This window comes from Macadamia integrifolia, chromosome 10 (genome assembly GCF_013358625.1).
Source record: "Macadamia integrifolia cultivar HAES 741 chromosome 10, SCU_Mint_v3, whole genome shotgun sequence".
In the NCBI taxonomy this organism is placed as follows: Eukaryota; Viridiplantae; Streptophyta; class Magnoliopsida; order Proteales; family Proteaceae; genus Macadamia; species Macadamia integrifolia.
Window position 1 is genome coordinate 3,207,545 of NC_056566.1, and position 15,489 is coordinate 3,223,033.

General features: G+C 38.1%; 1 protein-coding gene across 1 annotated transcript in view; it reads right to left on the bottom strand.

Moving 5' to 3' along the window:
* LOC122091897 (chromosome transmission fidelity protein 18 homolog) overlaps positions 1–15,489 on the bottom strand; it is a 29,989-nt gene that overhangs the window by 4,703 nt on the left and 9,797 nt on the right. Inside the window, exons 8-21 of the mRNA XM_042662137.1 lie at positions 15,081–15,191; positions 14,926–14,987; positions 14,730–14,774; positions 14,491–14,564; positions 12,179–12,246; positions 12,032–12,100; positions 11,826–11,926; positions 11,654–11,735; positions 11,464–11,542; positions 11,286–11,373; positions 11,057–11,210; positions 9,501–9,692; positions 9,349–9,408; positions 2,556–2,929 (exon numbers count right to left, since the gene is read on the bottom strand). Coding sequence (XP_042518071.1) covers positions 2,556–2,929; positions 9,349–9,408; positions 9,501–9,692; positions 11,057–11,210; positions 11,286–11,373; positions 11,464–11,542; positions 11,654–11,735; positions 11,826–11,926; positions 12,032–12,100; positions 12,179–12,246; positions 14,491–14,564; positions 14,730–14,774; positions 14,926–14,987; positions 15,081–15,191 — 1,559 coding nt within the window. The remainder of the gene's footprint in view (positions 1–2,555; positions 2,930–9,348; positions 9,409–9,500; positions 9,693–11,056; positions 11,211–11,285; positions 11,374–11,463; positions 11,543–11,653; positions 11,736–11,825; positions 11,927–12,031; positions 12,101–12,178; positions 12,247–14,490; positions 14,565–14,729; positions 14,775–14,925; positions 14,988–15,080; positions 15,192–15,489) is intronic.

Sequence of the window (15,489 nt, forward strand, 5' to 3'; positions counted from 1 at the left end):
CCTAGGCTCATTCCTAATAAAATAAGCCTATTTTGGTGATTAATCTGCATCACCACTAGTGGTGCCTCCGCCTTCCATGGTAGTGCCCCACCACTCGTTGATCAATTGTTTCCTTGTAAAGAAGCAGTACCCCCTGTCTCTATGGTCCCTAACTCATCATCTTCGCCTACGGTCTAACCCAGGTATTTCTCTTTCTGATATTGATGTTCTTACTGCACAATGTAAGGGCGTTCGGAGTTATACCCAACATCCCATTTCAAACTTTGTTTCTTATTCTGGTATCTCTTCCTCTTTTCATAATTCTCCGTCTACTTTGTCTTGTCATCCTGTTCCTAAGTCTGTTGCAGAGGCATTATCTAGTCCTGACTGGAGGACAATTATGAAAGAGGAGTTACTGGCTTTGGATGCAAATCATACTTAGAATCTTGTACAGTTACCTCAGGGTAAGTCCGCTATTAGTTGTCGATGTGTTTATACCATTAAAGTAAGCCCAGATGGTTCTCTTGCTTGCTTGAAGGCTTGGTTAGTGGCTAAGGGCTATGCATAGGTGTATAGAGTTAATTACCTGGACACTTTTTCTCTTGTGGCCAAGTTAGCTTATATTCGTATTCTGATATCTCTTGCTACTTCTTCTCATTGGTTGTTATATCAACTCAATGTGAAGAATGCTTTTCTTCATGGAGATTTACATGAACAGGTTTATATGGAGCAACCACCGGCATTTGTTGCTCAGACAGAATCCGGTATAGTGTGCAACAACAACAACAACAATCTCAACCTTAATCCCAACTTAATGGGGTCATTAACATGGATCCAATCAAAACATAATAGGAAAAAAAATCCAAATAACAATGTCAAGATGAGAGAAGAGAGAAGAAGGGTGACAGTAAAAAGATGAGAGTAAGAGGAAAGAGGAACAAGCCAACAAGTCGAGAACCTTAGCTACATGGAGTCGGCTGCATGGATACTAACCCTCCAATAGGCTCTATCAAAGGTCATACTCGGACAAAACCGAGAATATGCATGTCATTCTTCACCACTTCGTCTATGGTCATTTTAGGCTTGCCCCTAGCTCTTTTAGTTCCCTCAATCTGAATAAGATCACTCCTTAATGGGGCGCACTCAGGCATCCTTTGAACATGGTCATACAACCTCAGACGACATTCGCGAAGCTTGTCGTTGATCAGTGCAACTCCCAAATTACCTTTAATATGGTCATTCCTTACTTTATTCTTCCTAGTTTTGCCGCACATCCATTTAACATCCTCATCTTAGCTACACATAGCTCCTTTATATGACACTTCTTAACTACCTAGCACTCTTCCCATACATCATAGTTGGTCACACAATAGTCCTATAGAATTTCCCCTTAAGCTTTAAAGGGATCCGTATGTCACACAACAGTCCGGACGCACCTCTCCGCTTCATCCATCCCACTTTAATTCTCTATGAAACATCATCCTTTATGTCACATTTTTTATTCATAATTGACCCCAGATATCTAAAATAGTCATTTGAGGAATCTTTCTCTCCCCAAATTTCACCATTTCATTGTCCATTATTGAGTGGCTAAAGTTACACATCATATACTCCACCTTCGATCTACTAATCTTAAAGCCTCTTGTTTCCAAGGTAGATCTCCATAGCTCCGACTAAGCGTCAATCCCTGTTTTAGTCTCATCCACTAAAACAATGTCATCCGCGAAGAGCATACATCAAGGAACCTCATCTAGAATGGTCTTGCTTTAGTCTGGAATGGTGTGCAAACTAAAGAAATCTTTATATGGTTTGAAGCAATCTCCTCCGGTATGGTTTGGCAAGTTCACTGATGTGGTTCATGAGTTTGGGTTGTCCAGGTGTGACAGTGATCATTCAATGTTCTATCGAAAATCTGGTACAAGAAGGATATTTATGGTTGTTTATATTGATGATATTGTCATTATTGGAGATAATATTGAAAGGATCCAAAGTCTAAAAACACATCTACAGCAGAAGTTTCAGACCAAGGATCTAGGACGGTTGAAGTATTTCTTGGGTATTGAGGTCGCTCAATCAAGAAAAGGTGTTTCCCTCTCTAAGAGGAATATGTTCTAGATTTGCTGACATAGACTGGAATGTTAGGGTCCAAGCCTTTGGATACTCAATAGATCCAAATGTGAAGCTCACAGTTGAGGGGGAGTGTTCGATATATTGGGTTGGGTCCACACCCACTTTGGTGTGGGACCTGAGAGGGACTAGGAGTATTGTTACAATGTTTATCCCAAAAGCTCAAACGGTCTAGTGAGGGCCACAACAATGTATATCAACAAACACCAACACGTATCCATCTCCTAGTTAGGGTTTTCTTTAAAGTAGGACTCTAATTATGTGAAACAATCAGAAAACAGTCTCTCCTCTAGCATGGGTGTAGGCTCCCATAGCCAAACCACGTAAACCTTGGTGGGGTTCTCCCTTCTTCTTTCTTCCTTCTCTTTTCCTCCAATCTTCATCTTCACCGATCTCCATGTTTTAAAGAAGTGAGAGAAAAAAAATAATGAGTAGAGCTAGATCATCACCTGTCAAAGAAACTAGAGGAACTAGTAGTACGAATCTTTGAAGCAGTGGAGGCTGTCCCCTTTGTGCTTATTGTGGCATTCCTGTTGAGGTCTAATGTTGATGAATTTTTGGAGGCTGTCCCCTTTGTGCTTGTTGTAGCATTTCTGTTGAGGCCTGACGTTGATGAATTTGCGAAGCTATTGGCTTTTGATAGCATGTATTTCGACTTGTCCTTTCCATTTTCTATGCTCTTTAATGAAGCCATTCCATAAGTCTTAGTAGAGAATGCTTCATCACTTTCTCCCCTGAGCAAAGCTTTGTCTTCCTTATTGCCTTCTTCATTTGAGTATCTAGGTCCACCAATGCTTTCTCGCAGAATCTTTTGCTTTTCCACCTGGAAAATAATTCAATGTTTCATGAAATATAAAAGCTTGAGATGGATAAATATACTATTTATTTGTGAGGAACACATGTTGGCATGCAGCAGCAAAACCACCCATAGGGAGGATGGGTTCGTTGAAACTATTAATATGAGGAATCAGTAATCAGTATCATGTTACACAATTGAATAATTTAATATACACAAAAAATAGACAGAAAAAAGGATGCATTAAAATAATAATCTGCATGATGCTCACATAAGAATAAATATGAATTTTAAGATAACAACCAAATATAATACAACTACCTATGCTATGACAAACAATCCTTTTGGTTATATATACTCAAACATGGATACTAGCCATTATCACTATGTTATCAAGTATGCATTCATCCATAATATACAAATTTACAAGCACAATAACGTAACAGAACATCAATCGTTGCATGCATATATGCTATATATTCACCATTTAAAATACAGATACAATATACCTCGAGTATATGACTAGTCATCAGATTTGTTCTGTTCCTACCTCCCTAGCTTTGATAAGGAAAATATCCAGGTTGCAAATGGCTCCTTGACCTCTATTTCTGGTAAAGGTTTTGTCCAATACTCCCCTACTATTTCTTTATCTTTTGTTCTTCATTTCCCCAAACTTTGTGCTAACCTGCTTTCAATTATCGTCTTACCGTTGAACTCAATTGTCGTCTCATTTAATTCCACCCATTGTCTTTTTCAGGATCTGGTTACGGCCGCAACGATTGGCTATGGTAGGGTATGGGACGTGCTGTACTATCTGGAATCAGCCCCCAATTGCTGTGCACACCCTCTTTCTGCTCACACTCTTCTAGCTGATAGTGTCCTTTAATAAGTGTACACCGATGGCATCAGTGCCTCGGTCATCTTTCCTTTCGTCCTTTGCATTTATTATTTCCTCAGTTAATAAAGCATTGTAGTCATGAGACTTTTCATTGCAAAACTTGTGAACTTGCTAAACACACTAGAACTTCTTATTCTATTTCTTTTAATAAAAGTGAGCATCCTTTTTCTGTTATTCATTTTAATGTGTGGGGTCCATCTCAGGTTGCACCCGTTTAACCTGTGTCTTTTTTGTCATAAATCTAAGGCTTTTTAGTGCTTCCAATTGCTCCTCACCATAGTCTGGACCTAATTTGATGCCAAGGTTTGGATCCTATGGAGTGACAATGGAACTAAATATATTGATGCTAACTTCCGCCAGTACCTTGATAGTTAGGGCATTGTGTTTCAGACTTCCTGTGTTTGCACTCCAAAACATAATGGTATTCCTTAGTGGAAAAATTGTCATCTTCTCGATGTCACCCGCTTCCTCATGCTTACCATGAATGTTCTGAGGGTTATTAAGGGGATGCAATCCTTACTACTGCTTATCTTATCAATGGGGTTCCCTCAAGTGTTTTGGACTTTAAAACCCTTGTTAGGCATCTCCCAGACCCTCCCTTGCCTCCCATCTTGCCCCTCGGGTCTTTGGTTGTGTCTGTTATGCTCACAACTCTACCCCCTAGGCATTTTAAACTTGATCGTCGTGCCTTCTGTTGCATTTTCCTTGGCTATGCCACTACCCAGAAGGGCTCCAAATGCTATCACCCCCTCTTGGCGGCTCTTTGTACCATGGATGTCACTTTCCATGAATCTGAGCCTTATTTCCAGTCACCTCTCGAGGGGGAGAATGCAATGTCTGAGCTTCCTTCAAGTCCATTTATCATTGACACTACTCATCTTGAGGGGGAGCATGTTTATCTTGAAGAGAGCAACCTCCACCTCAATCTCTTGAGGGGGAGCCACCTCTCAAGGTAAGTAGTAAAGGGGGCTTACCTACATATTCTTACAGGGAGAAACAACTTGCATGCGACTCCCCACAGATCAATGCTCCTAGATCCACATCCTATGACTCAGTCAGGTAATATGATCCCCCCCATTACTGCTATTGGTTCTTCTGATATTGATATTTCCATAGTTGTTAGGAAAAGGAGTTAGGACATGCACTAAATATCCTATTTCTAACTTTGTTTCCTATTGATCCCTATCTCTATCCTACAGTGCCTTTGTTTCCACTTTGTCCTCTTTTTCTATTCCGCAGGGTTGGAAAGATGCTATGGTTGATCGTAAGTGGAAAGGTGATATGGTGGAGGAGATGCAGACTCTTCAGAAGAATGATATTAGAAGCTTGTTCCTTCTCCAAAGGGAAAGAAATTGTTCAGGTGTAAATGGGTCTTTACTGTAAAGACCAAACAGATGGCACCATTGAGAGGTACAGGGCCAGATTGGTTCCCAAGGACTTCACTCAGACCTATGGCATTGACTACCAAGAGACCTTTGCTCCAGTGGCTAAGATGAACTCTGCTTAGGCTTTACTATCCTATGTTGTCAACCTTGGGTAGAATCTCCAACAATTAGATATCAAAAATGCCTTTCTGAATGGTGATTTGGAAGAAGAGGTCTATATGGGCATCTCACCAGGTTTTGAGTCTCCATCCACTGTTGGGAAAGTATACCCATTACAAAAATCACTCTCTGGTCTAAAGCAGTCTCCCCAGGTCTGGTTTGGTTGGCTCCGTAAGGCTATGCTACATTTTTTGTTATAAGCAAAGTCAAGCCGATAACACTTTATTTGTCGGGCGTGATGGTGATAATTATTGCTTTTATGTTTATGTGGACGATACAGTGATCACAAAGAGAGATGATAATGAAATTTCCAAGATCAAGGCTCAACTTGCTATGGAGTTTGAGATTAAGGATCTGGGCCCTCTTTAATGTTTCCTTGGTATTAAGTTGCTCGATCTGACAAAGGCATTTTCATCTCACAAAGGAAATTTGTCTTGGATCTTCTTAGTGAAGCAGACATGCTTGGGTGCAAACCTACAGATAACCTTATTGAGGTTAATCATCATCTTGGCAATGATGGTGGAGATCCAGTTGATCAAGAAAGGTATCAGTGACTTGTTGGCAAGTTGATTTATCTTTCTCACACCCATCTGGACAATACATATGCTGTAGGGATTGAGTCAATTCTTCCATGCTCCGTTGTATCGTATTGTGAGATATTTGAATCTGCTCCAAGAAAGGGCCCTTGCTCTCGAACAACAACAATACTAGACTCAAAGTCTTTACTGATGCTAATTGGGCAGGTTTTGTTGATGATCGTCGCTCTGCAGGGGCGAGAAACAATAATGTTGTCTTGAGGTCCAGTGTTGAGGTTGAATACCATGCTATGGTTTAGGGGATTTCTGCATTATTCTGGCTCAGGGCTCTACTCAGTGATCTTGGGATTGTTACTTCTGGTCCTATGCGGCTCTACTGTGAAAATAAGATTGCTATCAACATCGCTCAAACCATGACCGGACAAGAATATTGAGATAGACTAGCATTTCATCAGGAAAAACTGGAACAAGGTTCCATTTGTATTCTGTTTGTCACCTCAGAGAATCAGCTAGCTGGAGGTGTTCTTTGTCACCTCAGAGAATCAGCTAGCTGGAGGTGTTCACAAAAGGTTTATCGTGTAACGTTTTTCAACCTTTACCTTGCAAGTTGAGCATGCGTGACATATATGCACCAACCTGAGGGGGAGTATTAAAGTAACCAGATTCGATGTATCTAGACCTGTGACTCATCCTTATGCTACTTGTAACCCTAATCTCTTGTTATAAATAAAAGTGGCCTCTTTCGTATTAGACAAGCCGAATCATTCTCACATTCTTTTATTTCAACTCTTTGCCTTCTTTTATTCTATGAGATGAGGCAATCTATTGGTGGGATGCCAATAATGGCTGGTGGGATCCCAGTTGTGGCTAGGTGGGATGCTTAGACATATCTTCCTCATTGTTCCCTCCAACCAGGTTAACTCTAAATTCCTGCACATACACTGTTATTTGAATCTGAGATTTCTCAATGAATGTGTCCCTGATTTCAAATATGATAATATATCTTGCAATCAGATGCTATTCTGAGTCACTGCATGGTTTGATTGATTTCAAAATCCGTTCATTATATTTGTTCATAAGATTATTCGGAATCCTAAGTTCTTAAATTTGCTAATACTATCATCTAAACACTATTTTGGGTTTCTGTCCTCCATTAAATCATCAAGTATTGCACCTAAGTTCTGTTTTTCTGATCTGATCACATCATGTTATCGTTCTAAGACCAGTCCACCTTCGCTGATATCACTTCTTGAGAGTTCTCTCCAAGTGGATTTCTTCTGTATCTTGGAATCTGAATCTTTTTTATCTGTAGTGGCAAACAGAGATTGGCCCTTATATCAGTTGGATGTGAAGAATGTCTTCCTCCAATGGTTACTTAGAGGAGAAAGTGTATATGCAGCCCCCTCCTAGCTTCAAGTTTTCAGTAGCTGATGGCAAGGTGTGTCTCATCAAGAAAGCATTATATAGTCTCAACCGGTCACCAAAGGCTTGTTTTGAGAGGTTCAGGCAAGCCATTCTAAAGAATGGATATTCCCAGAGTCAAGTTGATCACACATTATTTACTCGGCATGGTAATGGTACCATCAAAGCGTTTATTGTTTATGTTGATGATATTGTGGTGGCTAGAGATGACAAAGATGAAATAGCTAGGTTGAAAGCCTACTTAGCCAAACAATTTGAGATTATAGTTCTAGGACACTTGAAGTATTTCTTGGGAATTGAAGTGTCAAGGTCTAAGAAGGGAATCAATATATGCCAAAGGAAATTTGTGTTGACCTATTGTAAGAAACATGGATGTTGGGTTGTACCTGTAAGTTCCCCTATTGAGTGGAATCACCAGTTAGGAGAGATCTGTGGTCCCTCCCTTGTTGATGTAGGGAAATACTAGAGGATAGTGGGGAAGTTGACCTATCGGTCTCTGACCAGATATTACTTATTCAGTAGGAGTGGTGAGCCAGTTCATGCAAGCTCCCAAAAGCAGGCACTTAGATGATGTATACTGCATCCTCAGATACTTGAAGTCCTCTCTAGGGAAATGACTATTGTATGCCAGGAACAATTACTTGAAGATAGAAGGCTATAAAAAAATGCTGATTGGGCTGGATCTATCTCTTACAGACAGTCTACATCATGCTATTGCCTTGTGGGTGGCAACTTGGTCACATGGAAGAGCAAAAAACAGCCTATTGAGGTTAGGTCAAGTGCAGAGGCAGAATTTAGGGCAATGCCTCATGGAGTTTGAACTTACATAGTTGAGACAGCTAGTTCAAGAGTTGGGATTTGGCATTGAAGGGCCTATGCGGCTCTACTATGATAACAAGGCAGCCATAAGCATTACTCACAATCCGATGCAACATGACGGGACAAAGCACATTAAAGTGGACCGGCATTTCATAAAGGAGAAGATAGGCTCTGGTTACATTTGCACTCCTTTTGTGAAGACAAATGATTAGTTGACAAACATCTTCATACTGCTTTGTGAAGACAAAGCATTAGTTGGCAAGCATCTTCACCAATGGGCTCATTTGTCACCAGTTTAGTATCCTTCTATGCAAGCTGGGAATGTATGATATTTATTCTCCAGCTTGAGGAGGTGTTAGAGTTTATGTAATAAGGGTACTTTTGGAACAAGTTTATCATATTCTTGTCTCTTATATTATTTTCTATTTTTCCCTTTTACCTCCCTATGTAATTCTTTACATCTTGTTACTAAAGTAATATATATGTGGTAGAGAATCTTTTCTCTGCACAAAACATTCCACTATTCTCTTCTCTCTTCTCCTTCTTTCTCTTCTTCTTCTTCTTCCTCTTCCTCTTCTTCGTGAACCTTCCATCCTCTTGTTCTCTACCCATCCTTACATTCTAACCCTGATATCCTGATCTTGTTTTATTGAATTTTCTTTGATTCCAGGCATTAATTCTTCACTGTGGTTCTGGTTTATTACTGAGTTTCTGATCCAAAACCATTAGGCTTCTAGAAACCCATCATTAATGCAGCAACTTATTTAGAGGGCCTTATGCATCCATAGATCCACTATATTTAAAGATTTTGAAAAGCAAATCTGTCTTAAATTTCAGTTGGATCCAATTTCTGTAAGTCAGTCCGTCAGATCAAGATCAAATTTGGGATCTTAAAAAGGATTGTCTCTATGCATCTACTATATATAAAAAAGAGCTAAACAGGCTTTAATATCCAGTATTGAGTCATACAATCCATATTTAGGATCCATCTAGATCTTGTATCAGATATAGATTATCAATCTTGGACCCAAGACAGATCTAAACATGCTCGAACTGACCTAACACGTCAGACCATTATAAGCCCTAGGTCAGTTGGATTGATAGCAGCCTAGGTTATTTTGGCTTCATTCTATCAATCTACCAATGACTGCCATCTGTGTGTATCCAAGGATGAGTTAAAGACCTCTAGAATAAAGCTACCCTGCCTAAACAAATTACATCACTCACCTCATGCACCAAGATTTGCTTCATAGCTAAAGAGAGTCCAGAGTGTCCAGATATATAACCCTGTTTAAAAACAGTGGAAAGAGATCCAGTCAAAAGAATAAACAATATTAGCTATATTTCATGCATAAAAAAGCAAATTCAATAATTCGTGCCTTAAAGTTTATAAAGTCTCTGGTAGGGGGCTCAAAAGAAAGTGCCAAGGTGTCTAAAGCTCCTTCATGTCTTGGAGTACTGGGCAGAGTCTCAGTTTTCATATTCTTATATGTTATAGAGTATGAGACCATTGTATCAACCAGCTGAGCCACATCATCCTTCTCTCTGTCTGAAAGCATGTGCAATGCCACCTGAAAGAAAAATAACAACCATCCACAAGTCAAAGGAAAGAGATTCTATAGTTAGCCTATTCACCAAATTAAACCAAAAAAGGAAAAAGAACATAACTCAACAGTTATAGGGGGTTCATGACCATCAGACTTGGAGATTTGAGGCTGAAGGATAGGTGAAGGTCAGTTCAATTGGCACTCCTATGATTCACATCCTTCAACTTTTTCCCTATGAAATGGATTTTGGAGCCTCCAGTCTAGCAATATAGCCTTATCGCTACACAGGTTTCCCCGATTAAATTCTTATTGTGGGCAATCTCATGAACAGGAGTATGATCCTTGACAAAATGTGATTTCTCTGCAGATAAAATGGGAACCAGCAGATGCATCCTTATGCAGCATGCTTTTGCCAGATAGGTGTGGTAGGAGTTTGTTGTCTTCTTCTTAGGTGTTCTTTTGATTTACTAACACGCTTTTGCCAGATAGGAGTGGTAGTTCGTTGTCTTCTTCGTAGGTATTTCTTTGATTTACTAAGGGGGCTGATCAATCCTATTTACAATTGTGAATCAATGTTCAGATTTTTTTGGGGGGCATTCAGCATTTTTTGGAAGATCTCTATTTCAGCATTGATGGAGCATCCTGAAAGGGGGGAAAATCGAATGACAACTTTGCTTATGTCCAAGAGTGACTCCTCAAATTAAAGACCTAATCTTCTTTTGGTCCTTGCTGTCAACGACTAAGAAGCGGTTTACGTAGTAGGCTTATTTCTGTGGGCTTTAGTCACCTGTAGAGTCAGTAGTTTGACCTCTTAATACAGGCTTCTCTTCTATATGTTTCAGAAACCCAAAAAATAAAAAAAAAAATCACAATTTCTTATCTCTTGGGTCCAGTTTGAATGAATCAATGCTGGTCTATGTACATCACAAGAACATGACAGGGAAAAGAGATCAGCAAGGCAAAGGATTTAATGGGTTTGTCATGTGCGGTGTCAATTCTGGACAATTCGAACATACTCAAAACTCATAGCAAGCTGTATTGACATGAATCTCCTCTTGAACTAAGTCAGCCATCCAAAATTGCAAAAAAAATTACAGTTAACCTTAAAAATCACTTTTTGGAAAGTAATACAGTTATCAGAGTTTTCAACAGATTCTTAAATGACTTGCTTATGCAACTTTAAAATACTCCCAACTATGGACAAAATATGAAGTGAAAAAATTATGAAAAAAGGAATACATGCTCCTGCTACCTAATGTTTTCATTATGCTTCTAAAACTCCAACATATATGCAGGTAATAAGTAAAATATCCTAGCACTCAAATGGAAAAGACGGAAGAACCAAAAGAAGCACAACAACATAAATGAAGTTTGAGTGAGTTAGTTACCGGCCTCAGGGTTGGAGGTGATAGAATATGTAACAATGAAGAAACAACATCTTCTACAAAACACTCCACTGATAGATGTCTTGAAATAGATGGTGAGATTTTGTTGTTCCAAGACCTTAAAATATCCTTCTTTTCCATGAACATTGTTCGGTATCTGAAAGTGAGAATTAGTGGATTGTCATGGTGCTACATTGCAACAGTTCTAATCTTCAGATAAAAAGAGCATTACCTTTGAAAAGATTTTGGCCACTCAATAATTGGTTTCTCAACCTGGGCTATTAGATTATGAATAGCTATTGCAACAATAGGTTGATAAACTGAAAAGGAAGCACAGGAATCAACAGATTACCCAGTTCAAATATCCTCAGGAGGATGCAAATATTGAAGGATAAGCAAGCTATGTTTACCATAAAGTGGCATCTGCTGAGTCCGCATGATGTACTTGTGCAAGGAATCAGAAACGCCAAGAACATCCAAGCATTTGACCTTCAAATCAAATGATTGAAAAGTCAGATATTTTCTAGACCTAAATCTACCATTGGAGATGTTTTACGAAAATCATAGACAAGTGGAACAGGAATGTGGTTTAAGGCTCACAGTCTTTTGCATCCTTGGATCATGATATCGAAGCTGCAAAATGTTTTCATGAATCCCACCCATAGTCAATTCATAATCGCCACTGCACAATACTATTAAATTGTAAGGACAACAGCTACTGCTGGAAAATATGTAAGGGAAACAAGAACAATTGTGGGAATTTTGAACCAACCAGTTGGATATGAGAGAGTGCAAAGAGTCGAAATCACTGGCAGTACTGATGCACCCGTTTACAGATTTTCTTCCATGTTTCACATTCTTTTTTTGAAAAACCTAAGGGCACATAGATGATAGATGTCCTCATGTTTTTTTAAGCAAATTAGACATCAAATAGTGTATTAGTAAACACAGTGATAAGCATAACTTGCTATACAATACCCCTCTCCAAACATCAAAAACACTTCTTGTCATGTCCTTTCGACCAACCACTTGAGAACCAAGCTCCAACTGCACTCCAGAATAAGTAAATGAACTTGTATAGGGTCACAGTTATTTTAGGAGAGAAATGGCACATCAATAGCATACCACATTGAGAGTTTCTTTTTTCTTGTTGAGAAATTGAAGTGTGTTCAGGCATGAACGTATGTCACAATCTGGAGAAGAAAGAAGAAATCTGAATCTGAATAAAAGGAAATATCAAAACACACGAGCAATGAAATAAATAGATAAAGATAAAGATCCAGATTGAGAAACAAATTGTAACAAAACTGAAAGATAAATTACATAATTGTTGTCGTTTTTTATAATTGAAGATAATGCCATTTCCCACATCAGGAAGATCATCAATAAATCTCCTAAAACCCAGAAAACTTATCCAATGGTCCATAGTAGGGGATAAAATGCTTAAGAATGTTCATGAATTGCCATGAACAGCAAGAAATTTCTTAACACTATTTCACTAAATTTTTTTCTTCTTCTTCATCAGGGTTAGAGATGAAATGAAGCTGAAAATGTTGAAAGAGAAATGTAATGAAGAAAAAGAAAGAAATGGTTTTAAGGTAAATTTTGTGATTGCAAGTCCTCACACAAGAGTCAAGTAGTTAAAATTTTGCTATTAATTGTAAAAGAAAAGAAATAATGCTCCCTCTGCTGCTGCTGCTGATGATGATGATATCATTTGGACAGAGGTGTTCAATTCTTCTTCCCTCCAATTTCACATCTAGTCATAATGTGCTCCATCTTTAGCATTGTCAATTCAATTTGATGAATGTTTCTGGGAAACCTGTGTATTCAGGGATCGTGGTGCATCCAGAGGCAGTTCATATAAAGTGATACAGGTTTTCTCAGGTCCTACTGAATGGATTTAAAATGATTCTTTTATGGATTTGGTGATAGAGGGTGATTCAGATATAGTTATTGGTTGGTTCAACTCTAGCAGGAAAGGTCTCTTAGGGAGCCTCAACCCTATGCATCATCATTGGTGATGTGATCAATATCTATCCATCCACAGTGGGTTGTCCAATCATGCCACTGGATAGGATCAAGATCGACTGGAATAAATCCATCCCCTTATACCAATATAGTATACTGATTTTTTATCTTTAGAAGATTTGCATTCAATGCATTGTAAACAGTTTTCTCTTCCTGGTAATTATGGACAAGTGCAACTTGAAGGTTCTCTTCTTTTTCTCTATGTGGTGTATGAGGGGAGTACAAACACTAAGAGAAATCTTCAAGGCACTAAAACAAAGCTGAGCAATTATTCAATTCTTGAAATTTTCTCAACAAGCTTTCCCACCCCCTTGCTGTACACCTTTCTATTCAGATATCCTTAAGGAATCATGGAAGATTGACTATATGCTCCCGAACAACAGTTCTCAATCCAGAAATGGTTAGATGTTGATCCATCAAAATAATGGATGGTTGATGCAGATACGGCTGCCCTTTCTTGGTTGGACCAGCATGACTGGCTTTGGAAGCCAAAAGCCAAGAAGAACCGGTCCAGCCCAGGGTTTTGGTCCAACAAGGGTTGGAAATAAAATTAGTAGTTTACTTAGTATTTTATTTCATGCTTTTATTTTCCAGACTTGAACGTAGGAGTAGGATTTATTTCCTTGCTCTGGTTTCCTTTTTATAGTTGTTTCCTAGTTTAGGCTAGTTTCCATTTCAGTTAAGTTTCTAATTTCATGTTCCTATTTTCCTATATATTGGTTGTAATCGATTGAAGATTTGGAGAGTGATTTTGATTATTGAATGAATATACTGAGTTTGTGCACTAGTGAAGTGAGTGCTTCTCCTTTTTCCCCCTCTCTACTCTGATTTCCCCTTTTTTCCCTAAGGGTTCTCCATCAATGGTTAAAGTTCAACTTAGATCAGAGAATCAAGGAATCATTGAATCCAAAGTTAAAAAGAGAAAAATATGCTGTGAAATCAACCATCAATGGAAACATGCATCAATCCTTGCATATGTAGTTCTATCCAGTGAGCTTTGTTCAAATTCTTAGGGTTCATCCAGGCATTACCATACTCATACTCTTCTTTTGAAACATCCCCTTGATGGAATTGAATAAGATTTCAAGTAGATTTCAACACATAAAGATGGGGTAGTCCGTTCTCAAAAAAATTTCACTTTTCCAGGAACTAGATTACATATACTTTGATTCTCTATAGCTGTTGAAAGCTCCCAGGGCATAAAGAACTTATTTATCCTTGGAAAATAAGTATAGTATACGATCATTTTCTTGAAGTGCAAAATTTCCTACTTTAAGAACTCCCTTTAGCAATTTCTGCTTATTTAAGACAAAAATTTCAGCTTTCAAGAGGGGGAGAAAATGAGATCAAAATCTAAACTTAAGTCTATAAAGTTGATCTTCAATGTGAGGATAACGGCTAAGTACCAGTATACTCAGCAAGTGCAGTTAATGCAATTGAGCTTGCCCTGAATCCTTCCTTGTTACAAATATATTTAAGTCTGCAATAAAAAGTGTTGGATAAATCAAGATCTCATTTTTGAAAGAAACATTGAATCTTATCATATAACCTTGAAAAAAGAAAATGACAATTTAAAAAATGAAATTTTCTTCAGCATACTTGAAAATTTTACACCAATGAGGAAAATCAGCAGTTAGTGGTTTACCTGTTCACAACACGACTAACTGTTGGTTGAACAAACATGTGCACCCTATGAAGCAAACAGGGAACTTATCATGAGAAATCACATTGCTTACCAAAAACTAAGCATAATGTCTCCACTTCGTGCTAATACAGAGTCCTATAGAAGTTCAGAATGAAGGTGTAAAAAAAAAATTCAATTGAAATTAGTGAAAACTTACTTTGCTACCTGGCGCAATGGCCTCAAGGCAGGTGCAAATAGGTCATTGCAAATGCATATCACCTTTCATTTTCAACAAATATCCAACACAACATCATTACACATTCACTTTCAAACACATAAGAGATAATGTAGGTTGATCATTCTAAAACTTACAGGTCTTGACAGTGATGTCGTTTTACGTCCTTTTTTGGAGGAAATCTTTCCAGGCTTTTCCTCTTGAGCAAGATTGCCTTTTCCAACTTCATATTTCTTTTCAGCTGCAACCTTCAGAGAGGAGGAAAAGAAGTACATTCAACATCCTTCAAAGCATAAAACTATATTTAAAAAAAAAAAAAAAAAAAAAAAAAAAAAAAAAAAAAAAAAAAAAAAAAAAAAAAAAAAAAAAAAAAAAAAAAAAAAAAAAAAAATCTCTACAACTGTAAAATAATATATTTTCTCTTAGTCTTTGCATGCTTTCCTAATCACTTAAAATCTTTCCCCTGCATCTTATATAAAAAAGAAATATGCAGACACAACAAAGAGCCACGACACCTTCAAAAATATTTATTAGGGTAATTATTGG